At 43.2% G+C, this 22,378-nt stretch overlaps 1 protein-coding gene across 1 annotated transcript in view; it reads left to right on the top strand.

The window, feature by feature from the left end:
- The window catches only part of LOC127653150 (potassium channel subfamily T member 2-like), a 146,752-nt gene that overhangs the window by 109,296 nt on the left and 15,078 nt on the right, over nt 1–22,378 (top strand). The window contains exons 16-21 of the mRNA XM_052139702.1: nt 3,957–4,065; nt 7,362–7,514; nt 13,210–13,460; nt 19,824–19,892; nt 19,953–20,075; nt 22,042–22,052. Of these exons, the coding sequence (XP_051995662.1) occupies nt 3,957–4,065; nt 7,362–7,514; nt 13,210–13,460; nt 19,824–19,892; nt 19,953–20,075; nt 22,042–22,052 (716 nt within the window). The remainder of the gene's footprint in view (nt 1–3,956; nt 4,066–7,361; nt 7,515–13,209; nt 13,461–19,823; nt 19,893–19,952; nt 20,076–22,041; nt 22,053–22,378) is intronic.

The raw sequence follows: 22,378 nt of genomic DNA, 5'->3' as shown, positions 1-22,378 counted from the left end.
AAATAAATATTTCAGAATCAGTGAGGTTGTCTCATGTTTGATTTTTCTCTGTTTAATCAAATCAGACCAGCAGGAAGCATAGCTTTCCTCAAGCAGTGCTAGCAGCGGACTTTCAGCTCTCTTAATATCATAATGAATGTTCAAACTAAAGACATGTAGATTGTATTATTTTTATTGTAGTGTGAATACAATCTTAAAACATCTGGGGGGGTTGGAACAACCAAAAAAATACAATAACTTTGTTTAACTGACAACAAACAACCCAGGAGACAATGCAACGTGGTCACATCGGGGAACATGTTGAAATAAAAGGTTTTGAAGGTGTCAAAAAGACGACAAAAAAAAGATTAAAGAGAACCAAACTGGCTGCATTCTGGAGTTTAGTTAGTTAACATTTGATTTTTCACCAGCAACGACTGCAAACTCACCTGTTGGCCACTCATCGTGTTCAAAACACCCTACCCACGCTAACGTTTCTTCTCTTCTCTTTCCATGTCCGTGGCGGCGCCAAGCAAAACGGTAACAGCGCCACCTGATGTTGTGGAGTGCGAATTACATGACAATTTACTAGCATGTGTGTGGATCTGAAGGCATTTGTGTGTGGATCAGCAAGGCGGAAAATTAGTGCCAAAAGTCACGTGACAGTTTTTCGTACTTGTAGAATTTTGTTTTGTACTTGAAGGATTTTGTTTTGTACTTGTAGAATTTTGTTTTGTACTTGAAAGATTTTAGTTTGTACTTGGAGGATATTTTTGTCATTGAAGAAATACGTTTCTATGTATATGTAAAACATACTGTATTTGTTTGATAGGTACGTTTTTTATTTGCAGAACAAAATGCATTAGTTTGTGAGTGATGTTTTGTATTTGCAAACCACACTGAGTTTGTTTGTGAATCGTTGGGTGTGAGTAAAACATGTTTTGTGTGTGTGTGTGTGTGTGTGAGGTTTTGGCATGATTCTAACTCCATATTCTTGAGCTTGGAGCAAATTCTCCTGTGTTAGTCGCCCCAGTGTGTGGAGTTTTGCTCTAAGATCGAGAACGAACTGAATTTCATTTTTGCTATTAGAAGGTCCCTCCTCCCAGGCTTCGCGGATGACGTCAAGGACACCGCATGGGCGTTGCCCGTACAGCAGCTCAAACGGGGAGAACCCTGTGGAGGCTTGTGGGACATCTCGTACTGCAAATAACAGGGGGTCTAGCCACTTATCCCAATTTCTAGCGTCATCGTGTACGAATTTACGAATCATGTTCTTGAGCGTTTTATTAAACCGTTCCACTAGGCCATCAGTCTGCGGATGGTAAACGCTAGTGCGAATCGATTTAATGCCCAAGAGCTCGTAAAGTTCGCGAAGTGTTCGTGACATAAAAGTCGTGCCTTGATCGGTGAGGATTTCTTTCGGAATCCCCACCCGGGAGATTATCTTGAAGAGTGCCCCTGCAACACTACGTGCGGAGATGTTGCTCAGAGGCACTGCTTCCGGATATCGCGTCGCGTAATCCACTAGGACTAACACGAAGCGATGTCCGCGTGCTGACCGTTCTAATGGCCCGACGAGGTCCATCCCAATTCTTTCGAAGGGGACCTCGATTAATGGTAGAGGGCGCAATGGCGCTTTTGGGGTGGCCGGTGGGTTTACCAGCTGACATTCACAGCACGCCGCACACCACCTGCGGACGTCACCGCCAATGCCCGGCCAACAGAAACGGGCTATTAGACGGAGAAGTGTTTTCCGTTCCCCTAGGTGACCGGCCATAGGATTATAGTGAGCCGCCTGGAAAACCATTTCCCGGCGGCTCCGTGGGATCAATAATTGTGTCACTTCCTCCTTTGTTTGAGCGTCCTGCGTCACTCTATATAACCGATCTCTAATCATGGCAAAATATGGGTATGCAATGGCGATGCCCGGCCGGAGCTGTTGACCATCAATTACTCTCACTTGGTCAAAAGCATGTTTAAGGGTTTCGTCCCGGAATTCCCTGAGAGGAGGGGTGGCCACCTCGCCCCTTCCCTCGTCATTCCGAGCAGCCGAGGACGGCCCCGGCTCCGCCTCCCCTGCCAAAGCATCGCACACGGCACACCTCTTTATGCAGGACCCATCCGCACAAATACCCTCTAAAATATCTTTAAAATTTGGCCAATCAGTACCCAAGATTAGCGGATGGGTGAGGCGGGAACTAACCGCTGCCTCCACACTATGGTTTCATCCCCATGCACACACCTCACCCTCACCAGTTTAGCTAAACCCAAAGCCCCGGGTTGAACCAAGCGTTGGTGGATGGTGGTCTGATTGCAGCCGGTATCCAGCAAAGCTTGGTAAATACCCCCCCGATCCTTACCGGAATCCGGTATGCTCCAGCCCGATAGGGGGAAGCCTGCGGGACGTCGGGTCCCCGCACATCCAACAGACCGGCCCAGGCGTTACGCCCGCACTTGTGCTGGCGGGCACCCCCACCTGAGGAGGAGAGCGGCTGAAGGACGGGGAAGGGGAAGGAGCATTCTCCCAAGGCCGGGAAGCAGGTCGCACATACCCTCCACGCCTGCGCGGGGCAGAAACGGGCCCTGGGGAGAAAACAGAACGAGAAAACACAGGGGAGGGGGAGGAGGGGGGTGGAGACACAAGGGAAGGGGCGAGAGAGAGAGAAGAAGAAGGCTCGTCCGCCCTCAGGATCACCGCCAAATGGTCCTCCGCCAGCCGAACAGCTTCCTCCAGCGACGCCAGGCGGTGGCACTGGACCTACTCTGCCGTTCTCCTGGGCAGCCGTTGCGCGAATTGTTCCAGCACCACCTGATCGATGACTCCCTCGACGTCGCGGTCCCCCGCGAGCAACCACTGCCGACAGGCGTCCCGGAGCCGTTGAGCAAATGCGAACGGGCGATCGGACTTCTCTAACTTCATGCCCTGGAAGAGCTGGCGATTCTCTTCCGGGCTCCGACCAACCCATTGCAGAATGGCCCTCTTCAGGTCAGAGTAAGCCAGGAGATTTGTCGCCGGCAGTTGTTGTGCCGCAAGTTGAGCTTCCCCGGACAGGAGAGGAATTAGGCGGGCTACCCACTGTTCGGGCGGCCAGCCCCAGATTTCTGCCGTCCGCTCAAACAAGTCGAGGAAGGCCTCAGGATCATCTGCTGCCCCCATCTTCTGTAACGTGGGCGTGGGTAGCGTAGCGCGGATGTCCGGGGTCGCGGCTGTGGCCGGCTCCGTCTCCTGGCTGAGGAGGCTCCGGATGGCGAGCCGGTCCTCTGCCTGAGCCCGCATGATCTCAAAAAACCGGCGATCTTGGTCCTGTCGGAGCTCAAGCAGGGATTGCTGGTGGCCTTGATGCAGCGTCGCGAGGGACTGGAGGACTTCTGCCAGCTGGGAGGACTCTATGGGGCGACTTTGCTCCATGCTTGGAAAGTAAAAATTCCTGGGTTTTGGCACCAGTGTAGCAACATTACAGGAAGGATGGTCAAGGAGGACACAGGAAACGGGGTTTAAATCACTGAAGGTAGGCTTTTTAATTGCTGTCTTACAAATAGCACAGACTCAAACATATGGCACACTGAGTTGCTTTTTGGGCTCTCTCTCTCGACTGGAGGCTCGGAGTCTGCTTTTATGCCGCTCTCCTCGTGCTCACTGGAATTAGAGACAGGTGTTAGGCATAATTTAGCTCAGGTGTAAGCGCCCTTACCGCTTTCCTCTCCCGGACGGGCGCTTGACCACGCCCCCGCTGCCACAGTTAATAACTAAAATCATGGAAAAGTCATGGATATTCCTGTAGTAAATACACATTTTTACGAGTGCAATCTTCATAAAATGATTTATAAAACACAATTTATCCATCCATTATACGATTTTCATTATAAGTACATTATTGTAAATGTGATTTTTGTTTGTTTATACAAGCTATTACCTATTGAGAATGTGTCTGTAATATTTATACAGCTTTTTAAGTGGATGTCTTTTTATTTTGCAGACCACGTGGTTTGTGAGGAAGAGTTTAAGTATGCCATGTTGGCCCTCAACTGTGTGTGCCCTGCCACCTCCACCCTGATCACCTTATTGATTCACTCCTCTAGAGGACAGTGAGTATAGTCATCCCTCTAGTACACACTCACTCACCCTTTATAGCACATATAGTGTATGTCGCTGAGATGTGCATGTTTTAGAGCATTTGCTCATATGTAATATGTCACTAAAACGTTCCCTGTCTGGTGTAAGAATGACATTCAGGCTCTGTTTGCACCTGATATTAACATGCGTCTTAAATGCGTGACCAATTGTGACTGCTGAAGACCTTTTGTGAAGTCTGCATACAGTATATACTATATGGACTTTTCCAAATGTTTTGGTTACTTTCTTTTAAAAATTGCACGTCACTGACAACATTTAAAACACTTATTTTTGCACAATGGCTGATTGACAGTTGAGTTTTTTCTTGTTGTCTACGGCACATTAGCGCATGTGGAGTCTGAAAGTGGTTAACGTGCTTGGATAACAAAAAGTTTTGAACCAGGAAAACACCTGTTTTTAAAGGACTCAACAATAAGTACCACCCTCATGTTTTTTGTGAGCTGCAGTCAGCAGGGGAGAGTTAGCACAAGTGTAGCTGTACAGATAACGCACAAATGTCCAGACAACAAACTAACAGCTGTTCAGAGACAGGGTGATTTCACACCTGGCTTGTTTGGTGCATTTATTTCGGAACAGTCCAAGACCACATGGATGAAGTAGTCTCAGTCCGATTGCAAACGAAATCTAGAGCGGTTCAGTGAACCAATGGACCCAATGAACCAAACAATATCCCTATAAAAATCATGAACCTACCTGATGGATCTGTGGAGAAGAAACCTGTAGGTCAACATGTCACTGTAATTCATAATTAAAATGTGGAAAGACAATCACTGAGCACTTTATTAGGAGCACCTGTACACCTGTATTCATGCGATTATCTAATCAGCCAATCGTATGGCAGCAGTGCAATGCATAAAATCATTCAGATATTGGTCAGGAGCTTTAGTTAATGTTCACATCAACCATCAGAATGGGGAAAAAAATGTGACCTCAGTGATTTCGACCCTGCCATGATTGGTGGTGCCAGACGGGTTTGAGTATTTCTGTAACTGCTGCTCTCCTGGGATTTTCAATCACAGCAGTCTCTAGGGTTTACTCAGAATGTGCCAAAAACAAAAAACATCCAGTGAGCGGCAGTTCTGCGGACAGAAATGCCTTGTTGGTGAGAGAGGTCAATGGAGAATGGCCGGACTGGTTGGAACTGACAGAAATGCTACAGTAACTCAGATAACCTCTCTATACAATTGTAGTGAGCAGAATAGCATCTCAGAATCTCAGAATGGACAACATGTCGAACCTTGAGCAGATGGGCTACAACAGCAGAAGACCACAAAGGGTTCCACTTCTGTCAGCCAAGAACACAAAGCTGAGGCAGCAGTGGGCGAAGGCTCACCAAAACTGGACAGTTGAAGACTGGAAATACGTAGTCTGGTCTGATGAATCTTGATTTCTGCTGAAGCACACAGATGGTAGGGACATAATTTGACGCCAACAGCATGAATCCATGGACCCAGCCTAACTTGTGTCAACAGTTCAGGCTGATTGCGGTTGTGTAATTGTGTGGGGAACATTTCTTGGCACACTCTGGGCCTGTTAATACCAACCAATCATCACTTGCATGCCACAGCCTATTTGTGTATTGTTGCTGACAATGTGCATCCCTTCATGGTCACAGTTTACCCATCTTCTAATGGCTACTTCCAGCATGATAACATTCAATGATTTGGAAATAAAACAAAATATATATTGACTTCTGAAGACTTTTTGTATTGTATAATCAATGCTTTACTTGTCTACTACAATAATGTATTTTCTTAGAATTATCTGATATTTTATTATTATGAAATGAGTATTATAGGATTATTATATTACAGTATATTATATATTTATATATAAAATTATTGTATCTTTATTTGGGGTCATTTTTCAGCAAATATTGGTATATGGAATTAATTACATTAAATTGTAATAATAATGTTAATCGATTGAGAGCCCTAGTTTTTTTACCATGAAGAAATCTTTTGAGAACAGCTTGTAATACCAGGATGTTAACACCAGACATTTTTATGACATTTATGATTTAGTATGTATGTGAATTTGCATCTTTTAAGGCAATTTCCACACGTATATATTTTCATTTGAAAATACATTGATTTTGCTCCATTTACGCCTCTCATCCACCAAAAGCAAAGACTTTAAAAACACTTTCCATAACCGCAAATGGAGATGTTGGAATACGATTGTTAGGAAACTTAAGTCTTGGATGCAGCATAAGACTTTTATCAGACAAATGTGATGTTTAAAATAGAACACAATCTTTCTAAATGATGCGCTATGTCACAGACGTCTCGGCAACATATGTGTGCTTACTGGGCCAGATTGCAAGAACAGATTTCTATCAGACTATCACAAAGGACAGATTTCACATTCATTGAACCACCACCAACCATGTGCTAAACTGTTACATATTTTATGATCAGAACAGCATCTTCAGAGGCCTTCGAGCAGCGAGCGGGTGCCTTCCAACCACTTAACAGGTCAGCTGCACTGACTGTAAAATATTGACGTACACACCGCAGCACAGATCCCATAAAATGAATTCATCTCTGCATCATGCATTTTTCTTCTTCACCTCCTCCATCTTAAACTCCTCCACTCTAGTTTTTAAAATGTGGTTCTCACTTTGGTTCTCACCTCACATACATCTTCCCAGCCATTTGCGGGGATGTCAAAGATGCATCAAACAGTGTGTGTGACAGACTTTTTACCTTTTGTCTGCCTATATGTAAGAGACAGTGTTTTCCCAAGCTGAGATTATTGTGAAGAGGTTTGGAAGTAATGTGAAAACAACGGAACACAAATGAGATGTTTGGCAGAATATCCAAAGCTGTTTTCCATATTGATTTACTCTGTCAAGCTCCAAGAGGACTTAACAACTTCATAAAAGTATCATAAAAGTAGTCCATATGACTCCTTTTGCATATTTGAAGATGGCACCTCAACTGGCATCACTCCTGGTTTGACGTCAATGACACTAAGCATCATTGATTTTAGCACAAGTGTAAATGAGATTTAAAAGCTAAGGTGGAGAAAGATTTTTAGCAAATAATGGCATGTTATAGTGCTTTTTTTCATGGTTTTGGGAGCTTGCCATTTACTTTCATTATATGGAAGAGTTCGGAAATTCTGCTAAATATCTCCTTTTGCATTCCACAGAAGAAAGAAAGTAATACAGGTTTGGAAAGACATGAGGGAGTGAAAATTATGATTTTTTATGTATGTCAGTGTCCTTGTTTTGTTTTCACAGGGAAGGCGGTGCTAGCTCAGTCGATCAATGGCAACGCACCTACCGGCGCTGTGCGGCCAATGAGGTGCACCACATCCGGCTGGAGGAGAGCAAATTCTTTGGAGAATATCAGGGAAAGAGTTTCACCTTTGCCTCTTTTCACGCACATAAGAAGTAAGACCATGTATAAAGCTTCATTTAAAGACTCCATAGCTGCATCCGAAACCACGTACTGTCACAGTATGTACTGTATTTGATGAAGGACGCACTTATCTGCCGGCAAAACAGTATGTTCTTTTAGGTATGCATGCGAGTAGTATGAATAGATTTCAGACATCATCTTGAATGGTGCTTGTTAAACAAGCACCATTCAAGCACAAGGAACAATTATCTTGATATATACATCACTTACAGTTGAGAAGAGGTGTCCGCCTTGCGGTTCACTGCAGTTTCTATAAATCTAGTGTTTTTTAGTGTGATTGTGACGTCGCCTTAGCTCCAGAGGGATTATGGGATTGTTAATTGTCCAGTCGATCCGCTCTTGAAAATCTCACTTGAAATAGTAGGTAATCCGGTTTAGAGGTAGTCCGACAGTGGATTTTTGCAGATACTGGTAACTAAGGTGGTGGAAATGGCCGACAACTGATTGATTGGCCGATAGTTTATTTAAATCGATTTATAGAATGGTCAAATATTTCTTAGTTTTTCCTTACTATGACAGGCACAGACATTGAGGCTACAAGAGCCCACAATGAATAAAATCCCAAAACCAGTTTATTGTGCAACCAGAATTCCAATAATAACCAGAAAACTTAAGATTTGGTGCATAACGTGGAAATTTGAACTATAAACAAGCCTAAAATACACTGGGGCGTTTTATTTTTAAAAATGATAGACTTTGCTCCAATACAATGCTCCATATGCAGGTATTTCCCAAACTAAGCGTTATATAGCCTATATATATTCATCAGATGGGTTTTGTTTACATACACTACTGGTCAAAAGTTTTAGAACACCTCCATTTTTAAAAGTTTTATTGAAATTTACGCAGTTTAATGTCTCAATGTACTCTGAAATTAAAGCATAGAACAAATAAACAATTGGAAATAAAAAATAAATTATGGAATCGTTTTGTTTAACAAAATTAATAAAAATTTTTGACTGATCAAAGTAGCCACCTTTTGCAGATATAACAGCCGAACACACTCGTGGCATTCTTTCTACAATGGAAATCAAATATTGTTCGGAAAGTTCTTCCCAACACTGTTGCAGAAGTTCCCACATATGTGTTGCACTTGTAGGTTGCTTTGCTTTCACCCTTCTCTCCAGTTCATCCCAAACTAGCTCGATGGGGTTGAAGTCTGGAGACTGTGCTGGCTATTCCATGATTTGAAGCCTACCGTCTTTCTTCTAAGGTAGTTCTGATATAGACTGGAGGTATGTTTTGGGCCATTATCTTGCTGTAGGATGAACCCCTGACCAACTAGGCGTATACCAGGGGGTATTGCATGGTGCTGCAAAATTCTGTGGTAGCAGTTTTGGTTCAGGGTGCCACTCAATCTGCTTCCTCCTCCATGTTTGACAGTTGGTGTCACACCAACCATCCATTCGCCTACTCGACGGTGAACAAAAACCCTGTGTGATGAACCGAAGATTTCACATTTTAATTCAGCATTCCATAAGACCTTCTTAAAGTCTTCAGTAGTCCACTGACGGTGCTTCATGGCCCAGGCAAGCCTCTTTTTCTAATTTTGCCATCTTAGATAAATTCTTACTGCCACTCAACCTGTCAAACCTGCAGCTCAAAGTCTTCCCTTCACAGTTGAAACTAAGACTTGCTTACTTCAACTAGTGTTAAGATGTGTCCTGTGAGCCGCCCATCACGCAAACTGTTGACTCTCTGAAACTTGTCTTCTGATTCTGTTGTGGCTTTGGGTCTGCAAGACCTCCTCCTGTCAGAGTTTCCTCCAGTTTCCAAGTGCCTTTTGATGGTGTAATTCTTTTTAATTTCTCTAAAGGAAAGACCTACACATTTAATGGTTATAATGATCTGTCTGTCTTCCTTTGTTAATTGCATTTTTCTCACCATTAGGAGAGCAATATACTACCTCCTGCAGTACAATACTGTCCAAATAATGCTTAAGAGGGTGTAGTAACACAGTCTGTTCCAACACTGCTTTTATACAGACTGAGGGTTTGTAAGTAATCAGCAAAAGTTGGGACACCTGTAGGAATTGTTAGCATCAACTTTCAAGGCTTAATTTACTTCCATTGCTGCAGAACAGCTGTAAGTTGTTAACCTATTACTTCTTCCCTGAAAAAGGAGAAGTAAATATATAAATGAACAATGACCCTAAGCATACCTCCAAAGTTGTGGCAAAATGGCTTAAGGACAACAAATTCAAGGTAATGGAATGGCCATCACAAAGCCCTGACCTCAATCCAATAGTAAATTTGTGGGCAGAACTGAAAAAGTGTGTGCAAGCAAGAAGACCTACAAACCTGACTCAGTTTCACCAGTTCTGTCTGCGTTAAATCGACAGCCTTAATATATATATATATATATATATATATGTATGTGTGTGTGTGTGTGTGTGTGTATATATATATATATATGTGTGTGTGTGTCTGTGTGTGTATATATATATATATATATATATATATATGTATAGTATATCGTCGCTGTCCAATGGAAAGCACGTACCTCCACTTTTGGACAGAATGCACAGAATGACCTCTTCCTACTGTTTGAATTGTGCATCGAAATGACCAATGAAAATATGTTAATATGAGTATGCTTTCTGTTTAACAAGTATCTTGTATGATTGTTAATGAGAACAAGATTTTTTCCATACTCTTTAAAAAAGTTTTTTTGGTGTATTTCATTTGACAGCAAGAATATATTATTTAGCCAAATTAGGTATATTGTTGAGGAATAAAATAACAAACTATAGGAAACTATCGGCATAGATTTTTGCCAATAACCGATTGTTAAAAAAAATTAAATTGTCGGCACCAGTTTATCGGTAAAACCGATATATCGGTCTACCTCTAATCTGGGTATTTCTCGTATTATACTTCATTAATACTGTGGATTCAGACATACTACTCCATTGGCATACTGTTTTTGGCATACTATATAGTAGAATGGATGGATAGTCGGACACTGGGCATTGACATTTCTTTTTTTGTATTACAGTTTTTCTCAATTGCTTTGGCACATTTTTCGAAACAGTCTTAACATTCTCTAAACTGTGAGTGCAAATGTCACAACTGTTTGCAGGAAATTCAAAACTTTATAGCATGTCTGCAAAATGTAGTTACTCACCCAAAACATTTAATTCATGCTTCAAAACCTAGTTATTGTGTCAATAATTTGGCCAAGGCCACCAAAATCTAAAGTATTTTTGTCATTGTGTGAGCCACACTGGTCAAAATGTTTAGTTGTTTTTTCACCACAACAGTCAACCATGAAAATTAAGGGTTTACAGTAAACAAATCTCATATTTGTTGAGAAAAGTCAATAGTATGTAGAAAAAAAAAAAAAAAAGAAAAAAAAGTCTATGAACATTTGTATTTTTACAGTGTTTATTTTTGTACTATGTGTATATACACAATACAAGTGTATTTACTGTACATGTAAAGTAACTGACAAGAGTAACAAGATTTCACTTTACATTTCATATTTGTGTATTACCACAAATACACAAACAACAAATAACATTCATGGGAAAAAAAACAAAACAAATTATTCTTGGTGGACATCTTGTCGCTCATGTTGGTCAGGCCAAAGATTTTCATCAACATCACATCTGATGTTTTCCATTGCCACACACCGTGGAAAAAAATCTCCTTGAATGCCACACCCATCCCCTGCAATGGTCAGCTGTGATGTCCTCACATGCAGCATTCATGGCATCCAACAAAGAAATCTGATTTTGTGGTCTATGATCATACACTTTCCACCTCCATGCTGAAAAAAACTCTTCTATTGGATTTAGGAATGGAGAGTATGGTGGAAGGAATTCCACTGTTATCCTTTCATGTGCAGCAAACCAGTCCCTAACACTGTTGGTTCGGTGGAAGCTGACATTATCCCAGACAACAACATAATTAGGCAAATGTGGTCTAACTAAACCTCTTTCTTGTTCTGGAATCAGGTCTCTGTAAAGTGCATTTAGGAAGGCCAGGAGAAGTTGGGTATTATAGGGCCCAATGTGTGGAATATGTGTGCTCACACCATTCTCTGAAATGGCAGCACACGTAATATTGGCCCCACGTTGGCCTGGTGTGTCAATTGTGGCTCGGTGTCCAATGAGACTGCGACCACGTCTCCGGCCTTTGGACAGATTAAACCCAGCCTCGTCCACAAAAACAAGAATGTGGGTAGTTTCATGTACTTCTAACTCCATGATTCTCTATGAAGAAACACAGAAAAAAAAAATGTAACAGTAAATGTTTTTTCTTATGGGTTTCTGAAACTTACAGTAAAGTAATACAGGTATCTTAGAAAAACAGGAAAACTCACTAAGTGCACACCAATGGTTTACCTGGACATACTGGTACCGCAACGCCTTGACTCTTTCACTGTTCCTCTCAAATGGCACCTTATAGAGCTGTTTCATAGTCATCTGATGTCTTTTTAAAACTCAGTCTATGGTGGAAATGCTGACAGAATTTATATTTGCAAAGACATTATTGTCATTTATGATTGCACTTTGGATCTCTCTTAGCCTGATGGAATTGTTGGCTATGACCATGTTGCAAATTTCTTGTTCTTGCAGTTGGTTAAATACTGCTGCTCTGCCACCAGCGCGAGGTTGTCGTGCAGTTCTATAGAATAAACAAATAGACTTGCATTTACCTTTACAATATTGTTGTTTATACTGTAAAAATACTTTACATACTGTAAAACAAAAAAACATATTTACCTGTTTTCCCTACGAAAGGTTTGCACAATTGATGACACTGTGGACCTGTTTACATTAGGCTGTACTCTTCGACCAGCCTCTTCCATTGTTAAACCATGATTTATGACATGATCCACAAGTGTGGCTCTGATTTCATCAGAGACTCTGACTCTTCTATTTCCACCTCTTCCTCGATTATTTCTTCCTCTACCACCACCACGTATTCTTACACGCCTTCCAATTGCTCTTCCATGAGCATGTTGCTGCAGTTCAGGGTTGTGAATGTCCTCCATTCTCAAAAACTTCTACAGCAGTGATTGTTCTGTGGGCAATCTATATATATATAGACATATATATATATATACTCCCAAAGTTGATTGGTTAAATGGTTAAATGGTTGATTCATATTAGAGGTAATTTGCAATTAGATTGTGAATGCAATTAGAGGTCATGTGCCAATTTAGCAAACATTACAAACAATGTCAATGTCAGATATATTTTAGAATATACATTCATGTATACTAATTATGATAATTGAATAAATCGTTTTGAATGTGATGGCTTACACAATAAAAAATGTCTGAGAAGTTCTGAAGTGTTTGACAGTGTAAGTGAGAATCGAGTCATCAGTTTTGATCAACAAGCCATATGCAATTATTTGTTGTCCAAACTGCAGACAGTTGTATGTACTCTTTGCACACATGTGCCAAAGCATTTGCAAGTTGCTCAAATCAATAAGAAATTCCAATCTGATGTGAAAAAGAAGCGAATTGTTCAGAGATTTGAACTTAATGTTTTGGGAAATAAAAAAAACATTTGAGAACTGAGCCAAAGCAATTGAGAAAAACTGTATTGCTTTTAGTCCATGTCTGTTAACTTTGAGGCCATTTATGTGCCAGTGAACTCCTTAAAGTTTTAGCAGACACACACAATAACATCACTCTCAATTCATGTGGTAGATATGGAGTGTGTCTGATCGGAGTGCGCAGGATGGACACAGCAAACATCCTCTTGAACCCTGGGCCCTGCCACATCATGGGAGCCTCTGACACCTGTTTCTACATCAACATCTCCAAGGAGGAGAACTCAGCCTTTGTCAGGGGCCACAGGGAGCCAGTGAGGGGCACAGGTGTCGACTCCAGAGGGATCCCCCAGACAGTCTATCATGGGCTCACTCGCCTACCAGTACACAGCATAATAGCCAGCATGGGTTAGTTAGTAAAGTCAAATCTTTCATTTCACTATGATACATTTTGCCTGATGATTAATTGTAATACTAACTATTGTGATTCATTTAAGTGATTTCTTTTTTTGTTCTTGTTACTTAAAACATTAATTTACACCGATGAGTCAAAACATTATGACCGCCTGCCTAATATGCTAATTGGTCCTCCATGTGCCGGCAAAACAGCACCTTTTGTTCTTTTGTTGTTTCTGATAAATAAATGACTGTAGAGAACAGAACGGATATTAAAAGGGACATAGTTAAACAACAAATGGTTTGCTTGGATCTAGTCTTTGGACTCACATTACACAGAAAGAGTCAAAACCCTTTCTAGATCCTCTTCAATTTGCTTATAGAGCAAACAGGTCTGTGGAGGATGCAGTCAACATGGGATTGTATCATATCCTGCAACATCTGGATAGACCAGGGACATTTGCAGGGATCCTTTTTGTGGACGTCAGTTCAGCTTTCAACACCATCATCCCATCTCTCCAATGGAATAAATTAACCCAGCTTTCTGTTCCCATGTCTGTCTGTCAGCTTTCTGATGGACAGGCAGAAGCTAGTGAGACTAGGGAAATTCACTTCCAGCACATGTACAATCAGCACTGGTGCCCCCCAGACATGTGTGCTCTCCCCACTACTCTTCTCCCTGTATACCAATGACTACACCACCAAAGACCTCTCTGTCAAGCTCCTGAAGTTTGCAGACCACACTACTGTCATCTGCCTCATCTAAGGTGACGATGAGTCTGCATATAGAAGGGAGGTTGAACGGCTGGCTCACTGGTGCAGTCAAAACAAGCTGGAGCTCAGCATGCTTAAAACAGTGGAGATGATTGTGGACTTTAGGAGGGACACCCCAACATTGACCCCGTTCACCATTCTAAACAGCATTCTAGCAGCAGTGGAGTCATTCAGGTTCCTGGGCACCACCATCTCACAGGACCTGAAGTAGGAGACCCACATTGACTCCACTGTGAAAAAGGTCCAGCAGAGGTTGTACTTCCTTCACCAGCTGAGGAAGTTCTACTCCAGTTCTACTCAGCAGTCATTGCGTCTATCCTCTGCACTTCAATAACTGTCTGGTTTGTTTCAGCCTCAAAATCATCGGACATCAGAAGACTACAAAGGACAGTTCGGACTGCTGAGTGGTTGCCTCTTGCCCTCCTTTCAAGAACTGTACATTTCCAGAGTGAGGAAAAATCTGGAAAAATCACTCTGGACCCCACTCACCCAGCCCACAACTTTTTGAACTGTTGCCTTTTGGCCAACGCTACAGAGCTCTTGAGCACCAGAACTGTCAGGCACAGGAATGTTTTTTTCCATCAGGCTATCCATCTCATGAACAGTTAAAACTATACTGTAATTACATGTACAATACACAGCCTAGTAAATTATATTATTTAACATATCCTACCTCTTCTGCATTACATTCCCTTGCACTGTATATAACAGATTTGTATTTATACATACTATGTATATTTATGTCTTATTGTGTTTTTCTATATACAGTATACTTACATTTCTATTCCCTTCTTATTTTTATTCTATTTTTCATATTGTATTATCTCTGTCTTGTATTGTTTGTGCACTGGAAGCTTCTGTCACCAAGAAAAAAATAATTTAATGTGGAAACATACTTGGCAATAAAGGGGATCGAACAAATGAAGATTAATTAGAAAATCAATATTTTGGCCGGGCCCTAGATCCAAACGCATTAGAGAGGTCCAGCATGTCCATGAGAGAAACCGTGAATCCTTTAGGATCAGTTTGTCTTTTTGTGCCACATACAAGCGTTTCTGACTGCACTGAAAACATCACGATATAGTATTACGATACATGGATCTAAGTATCGATACTATATCATGAAAGAAAGTATTGTGATATATGTAAAGAAATTTTATTGTATCAACACCCTAACAGCCCTATGTCAAGTTGATGTCCACATGAATGGCTTGACCCAGGTTTTCCCAGCAGAACATTGACAAGAGCATCACACTCCCTCCACCGGCTTGTCATCTTCCCACAGTGCATCCTGGTGCTATAACTACTATGACACATCAGACCAGGCAACCTTCTTCCTCTGCTCCAAGATCCAGTTCCAAGTCAAGTCAAGTCAAGTGGTTTTTATTGTCGTTTCAACCATATACAGTTAGTACAGTACACAGCAAAACGAGACAACGTTCCTCCAGGACCATGGTGCTACATAAAAACAACAAAGGACCAACATAGGACCACATGAGACTACACAACGAAATAAAATACCTATATAAACTACCTATATATACCTATATAAAGTGCACGTGCAAACATGTGCAAAAAGTACAGGACAGTACAACAAATTACTGACAATGAACAGGACAATAGACAGTGCAGCGCCGACCAGTACTCAGTAGTGCAAAAAGATGACAGTTTCTAAAAATGTAAACATAACATACTATGAGATAATGTTCTATGCACATAGCAGTTATTGAGGTAGCAGACAGTTATAAAGTGACAGTAATTAAAGTGCAACTCAGGACACGTGTGTGTCAAACCAGTCTCTGAGTATTGAGGAGTCTGATGGCTTGGGGAAGAAGCTGTTACACAGTCTGGCCGTGAGGGCCCGAATGCTTCGGTACCTCTTGCCAGACGGGAGGAGGGTAAAGAGTTTGTGTGAGGGGTGTGTGGGGTCGTCCACAATGCTGGTTGCTTTGCGGATACAGTGTTTTTTGTAAATGTCTTTGATGGAGGGAAGAGAGACTCCAATGATCTTCTCAGCTGTCCTCACTATCCTCTGCAGGGCTTTGCGGTCCGAAACGGTGCACGTCCCAAACCAGGCAGTGATGCAGCTGCTCAGGATGCTCTCAATAGTCCCTCTATAGAATGTAGTGAGGATGGGGGTTGGGAGATGTGCTTTCCTCAGCCTTCGAAGAAAGTAGAGACGCTTCTGGGCTTTCTTGGTGATAGAGCTGGTGTTGAGGGACCAGGTGAGGTTCTCCGCCAGGTGAACACCAAGGAATTTGGTGCTCTTGACGATCTCCACAGAGGAGCCGTCGATGTTCAGCGGAGTGTGTTCACCTTGTGCTCTCCTAAAGTCAACAACCATCTCTTTTGTTTTGTCGACATTCAGGGACAGGTTGTTGGCTCTACACCAGTTCGTCAGCCGCTGCACCTCCTCTCTGTATGCTGACTCGTTTTTCTTGCTGATGAGACCCACCACGGTCGTGTCATCGGCGAACTTGATGATGTGATTCGAGCTGTGCATTGCTGCACAGTCGTGAGTCAGCAGAGTGAACAGCAGTGGACTGAGCACACAGCCCTGGGGTGCCCCAGTGCTCAGTGTGGTGGTGGTGGAGATGCTGTTCCCGATCCGGACTGACTGAGGTCTCCCTGTCAGGAAGTCCAGGATCCAGTTGCAGAGGGAGGTGTCCAGGCCCAGCAGGTTCAGCTTTCCAATCAGGTGCTGGGGAATGATTGTGTTGAATGCTGAGCTGAAATCTATGAACAGCATTCGAACGTATGAGTCCTTATTGTCTAGGTGGGTGAGGGCCAGATGGAGGGTTGTGGTGATGGCATCGTCCGTTGAACGGTTTGAAAGATACGCAAACTGCAGTGGGTCTAGTGAGGGGGCAGCTGGGTCTTAATCTGCCTCATGACGAGCCTCTCGAAGCACTTCATGATGATGGGTGTAAGTGCGACGGGACGGTAGTCGTTGAGGCAGGACACTGAAGACTTCTTTGGCATGGGGATGATGGTGGTGGCCTTGAAGCACGTTGGAATAACGGCGCTGCTCAGAGAGATGTTGAAGATGTCGGTAAGAACATCTGCTAGCTGGTCTGCACATCCTCTGAGCAATCTGCCAGGAATGTTGTCTGGTCCAGCAGCCTTCCGTGGGTTGACTCTACGTAGAGTTTTCCTCACATCTGCCGTGGTAAGACAGAGCACCTGGTCGTTGGGAGGAGGGGTGGACTTCCTCGCCATCACGTCGTTCTGCACTTCAAACCGAGCGTAGAAGTCATTCAGCGCATCTGGAAGGGAGGCATCTTTGTCACAGGCAACTGATGTTGTCCTGTAGTTGGTGATGGCCTGGATGCCCTGCCACATTCGCCGCGTGTCACCGCTGTCCTGGAAGTGACTGTGGATTCTCTGGGCGTGTGCGCGCTTTGCCTCTCTGATTGCCCGTGACAGTTTGGCCCTAGCTGTTCTTAGGGCTGCCTTATCGCCTGCTCTGAAGGCGGAGTCTCTGGACCTCAGCAGCGTCGCACCTCCGCAGTCATCCACGGCTTCTGGTTGGAGCGTGTGGTGATGGTCTTGGAGAAAGTGACATCATCAATGCACTTGCTGATGTAGCTGGTCACTGATGCTGTGTATTCCTCCAAGTTGGTAGAATCGCCATATGTTGCAGCCTCCCTGAACATGTGCCAGTCAGTACACTCAAAACAGTCCTGAAGAGCAGAGATGGCTCCTGCTGGCCAGGTTTTCACCTGCTTCTGAAGCGGCTTTGTGCGTCTGACGAGCGGTCTGTATGCTGGAATTAACATAACAGAGATGTGGTCTGAGTAGCCGAGGTGGGGCGGGGCTCCGCCCGTACGCGCCTGGGATGTTTGTGTAAACAAGATCAAGCACGTTCAGCCCCTCTCATTGCAAAGTCCACATACTGATGGAATTTAGGGAGCACTGTCTTGAGATTTGCATGGTTGAAATCTCCGGCGACAATAAACAGTCCGTCGGGGTGAGCGTTCTGCAGTTCAGCTCATAGCCCCATACAGTTCACAGAGCTTCCTTAGCGTTAGCTGGGGGAATGTAAACTCGGTTATGCAAACAGTGGTGAATTCCCGTGGTAGATAAAAAGGTCTGCATCTAACAGTCACAAGCTCCAACAGCGATGAACAGTAACTAGAGACTAGCATAGAGTTCTTGCACCATTCCGTGTTGATGTAAACACACAAGCCACCACCGCGAGTCTTACCGCAGAGAGCTGTATTTCTGTCGGCACGAAACGAGGCGAGCCCGTCTAGCTGAACAAAACATTTTTAACAAAAATAGCACCATTGTGGATCCAGAGTGGCCGCTGCGTGCTACCGCGCCGCCATCTTGGATCAACCGACGCTCGAGTGCCCTTTGTAGTTGCTTTGAGGGTGGACAGGGGTCATAAGGTTCACTCTGACCGGTCTGCTGCTATGCAGCCCCATACGCAGCAGAACCCGATGCACTGTGTGTTGTGAAACATTCCACCCATACCATTAAAATTTTCTGTGACTTGTGCCACAGTAGACATTTATTTCGGACCAGATGTGATAGCCATTGTTGCCCTCGTGCATCAATGAGCCTTGGGCGCCCAACACCCTGTCGCTGGTTTCTGGTTTGTCCCTCCTCGGACCACTGTCGGTAGGTACTCAGCACTGCTGACCGGGAGTACGCCACAAGCCACTTCAGAAATGCTTTGACCGAGTCATCTGGCCATAACAATTTGGCCCTTATCAATGTTGCTCAGTTCTTTACTCCTGCCCATTTCTCCTGCATTCAACACGTTGACTACGAGAACTGATTGTTCACTTACCATCTAATCTACCAAGACCTTGACATGTGGCCTTGTTAGGAGATGATCAACATTATTCGTTTTACCTGTGAGTGGTCATTATGTTTTGGCTCATCAGTGTATTCACATTCAACTTAGAATCATACACTAAAATGTATGATTTCATTTAAGCATTCAAAAACAAGTTCTGCAAAAGGTAGAATGACATAAATATTTTTTTTTAAATATTATATTATTATTTACAAATGTTTAACATATTCCTCTTTTTGTCCACTTTAGTCTTAGTCTACTTTTAAATTACCCTGTTGACTATTATTATTAATGGTGCTTGATAAGGTAAGCATTGCTCATACTTAGGGAAGCCCTTTACTCTGAGCATTAGACTGCAACGTAACTCGTGAATGGTATAAATTGTGAGACTTGTTGAGGAGAGGTGTGATATTACATCTCTACGTGGTCAGACTTGTGATGTTCACTTGATTGGATGATGAAATCGTTAAAAAAGATCCCATAAACGTTCATTGAAGCCTATTTTACTGTGGTTGTGACTATGAGATGAATGTAGACAGAAAAGAGAAAGATGCTTCTTGAATTGACAGTATAAATAAATTGCCTCAAGGCTTTTGCTGACATAATATGTGATATTGTACAATATCACTATCTAGTGAAAAGCACTGGTACTACTGTATGAATGATCTGTCATCTCTTGCCCTTCAGTGGTTTGATTAAAGGTGCTGTAAGTTGTTAAAGACATTCTTCTAACTTTCAACATTTCATTGATTTCTTTTTGACTTCTAACTCACATACCTATATCTCTTTAACAGGCACAGTAGCCATAGACCTGCAGGACTCCAGTGACAGCAGTCCAGAGGGTACAGGCCCATCAGAGCTGGGTAGTGAGACTGTGGGCAGAAGTGGCTCCAGGACAGATGTGGGGGGCTATAACACTCTAGCTCTGCCCGCCGTGAGTGGTTCTGGGGAGGAGAGGAAACACAGCATTGCCCCCGTCCTGGAGGTGGTGGACAGGGTGGACAGTCCCACGTTTGACCTGCTGGGTGACCAGTCGGAGGATGAGGGTGGAGAGGAGGGAAAGGAGGATGATGCAGGGGAGCAGAAAGGCCAGTGGTGGGGCGGGCACTGCGAGTGAGTATTACATCATGCAGGAACAGAATTAGAATCTTGATCTTGTGGCTTTGTTCTCTTGAACACATAAATGTCACCTTGGTCTGGGTCTCATTAGTCTTGTGGAGCCATACAATTGACTGAAGTATTTTGACTTTGGGCATAAAGTCTGGTCACAAAACTGAGATTCTTAGATAAGAAGTAGACCAAGATAAGAAGAAGACCAACATGTAAAGCAATCTCATTTTGTCGCGTTTTATATGGAATTTAGGGGTGGGAATGTATTAAATAGATTTCCAGTATCTAGTATCATAGTATCATCTATTTCATGTCAAGAATTGGTCTGGATCTTCCAGGGTCTAGTTTTGATCTAGGACTTAGTGGGTCTAGTATTGGTCTGTGTTTTGGTCTTGTAGGGTATGAGTCTAAGTGGGTCTGGTATTGGCCTGGGATTTTGTCTTTGAAGGTCTAGTCTTGGTCTGGGTCTTAGTGTATCTGGTGTTTGTCTGTGTTTTGGACTTGGAGAGTCTAGTCTTGGTCTTGTTCTTAATGGGTCTGGTATTGGTCTGGGTTTTGGTCTGGGGGGGTTAAAATTGGTCTATATCTTAATGGGTATGGATTTTCATTTTGGAGGGTCTGGGTGTTAGTGGGTCTGATACTGGTTTGGGTTTTTGTCTTGGAAGGTCTAATCTTGGTCTTAGTGGGTCTGGTGTTAGTCTGGATTTTGGTCTTGGTGGGTCTAGTCTTGGTCTGGGTTATATGGGTCTGGGTTTGGTCTTTGAGAGTCTAGACTTGCTTTGAGTCTTATTGGGTCTGGTGTTTGTCTGGATTTTAGTCTTGGAGGGTCTAGTCTTGTTTTGAGTCTTAGTGGGTCTGGTGTTTATCTGGATTTTGGTCTTGGAGGGTGTAGTCTTGGTCTGGGACTTAATGGGTCTGATATTGGTCTAGGTTTTGGTTTTGGAGGGTCTTGTCTTGCTCTGGGTCTTAGTGGGTCTGGTATTGGTCTGAATTTTCATCTTAGAGAGTGTGGGTGTTAGTGAGTTTAGTCTAGGGTTTTGATCTTGGAGGATCTATTTTTGCTCTTGGTCTTATTGGGCTTGGTATTGGTGTGGATCTTTGTCTTGGAGGGTCTGGGTCTTAGTGGGTCTGGTATTGGTCTAGGTTTTGGTCTTGGAGGGTGTTGTCTTGGTCTGGGTCTTTATAGGTCAGATATTGGTCTGGGTTTTGGTCTTGGAGGGTCTAGTCTTGGCCTGAGTCTAAGTGGCACTTGTATTAGACTGGATCTTAGCTGGTCTAGTCTCTGCCTGGATCTTAGTGAGTCTGTTATTGGTCTGGATTTTAGTCTCGGGGGTCTGGGTTTTAGTGGGTCTGGTATTGGTCGAAGTGTTAGTGGGTATGGAATTGGTCCGTGTTTTGGTCTTGGAGGGTCCAATCTTAGTCTAGGAGGGTCTAGTCTTGACTCCAACTCTTTTCAGCACTGAGGTTCTTGTCTCTAAACTGAGTGGTTAAGCTGTTTATTAGTGGGTATCCACCTTTTTCCTGAATGCAGAAGTGTTCCACAATTCGCCTGCTTTCAGTTTCTGGTCTTCAGTGTTTTCATGCACATCTGTGTATATTCTTAGCGGGTGCGTATTGCATTTTTAGAAATTGTCAAAAAACATGTGGCTCTATCCACCTTATTTTGCAACGCAGAAGTAAGCAACGGCTGCATTTCTGGCAAATGTGTAAAAGTTCAGCTCTTATTGACCGCAATGTAAATAAATAGAAGGATAATAATATCAGAATTTAGTGATATAAATTTATAAACTATCACACAACCACAGGATTTACAGCAGAAAGATGGCCTAATCTAAAACGTTATGGTTACTGTCGTAACCTCCGTTCCCCGAGGGAGGGAACAAGATGTTGTGTCGAATGAAGTGACACAAGGGGTCTTCCTTGGATGCCGAATCGTACCTCTGAACCTGAGAAAAGGCCAATGTCAAGTTGGCAGACAGAATTTGCATGCCCCGCCCCGGACATATGGGTATAAAGGGAAGCGGGGCAGCAAATGCCAGTCAGGATTTTGCACTGAGGAGCCAAAAATGAAGCATGGCCATTTACAGTGCTAGGTCTAGTGCTGTGGCAGGAGGGACACAACGTCTCATTCCCTCCCTCGGGGAACGGAGGTTACAACAGTAACCATGACGTTCCCCTTCTGTCACTCACTCGACGTTGTGTCGAATGAAGTGACACAAGGGGTCCATAAAAAAGTGCC

This window comes from Xyrauchen texanus, chromosome 12, assembly GCF_025860055.1.
Source record: "Xyrauchen texanus isolate HMW12.3.18 chromosome 12, RBS_HiC_50CHRs, whole genome shotgun sequence".
Classification (NCBI taxonomy): Eukaryota; Metazoa; Chordata; class Actinopteri; order Cypriniformes; family Catostomidae; genus Xyrauchen; species Xyrauchen texanus.
Note: the sequence above shows the minus strand (reverse complement) of the source record. Positions and strands in the feature narration are given on the sequence as shown.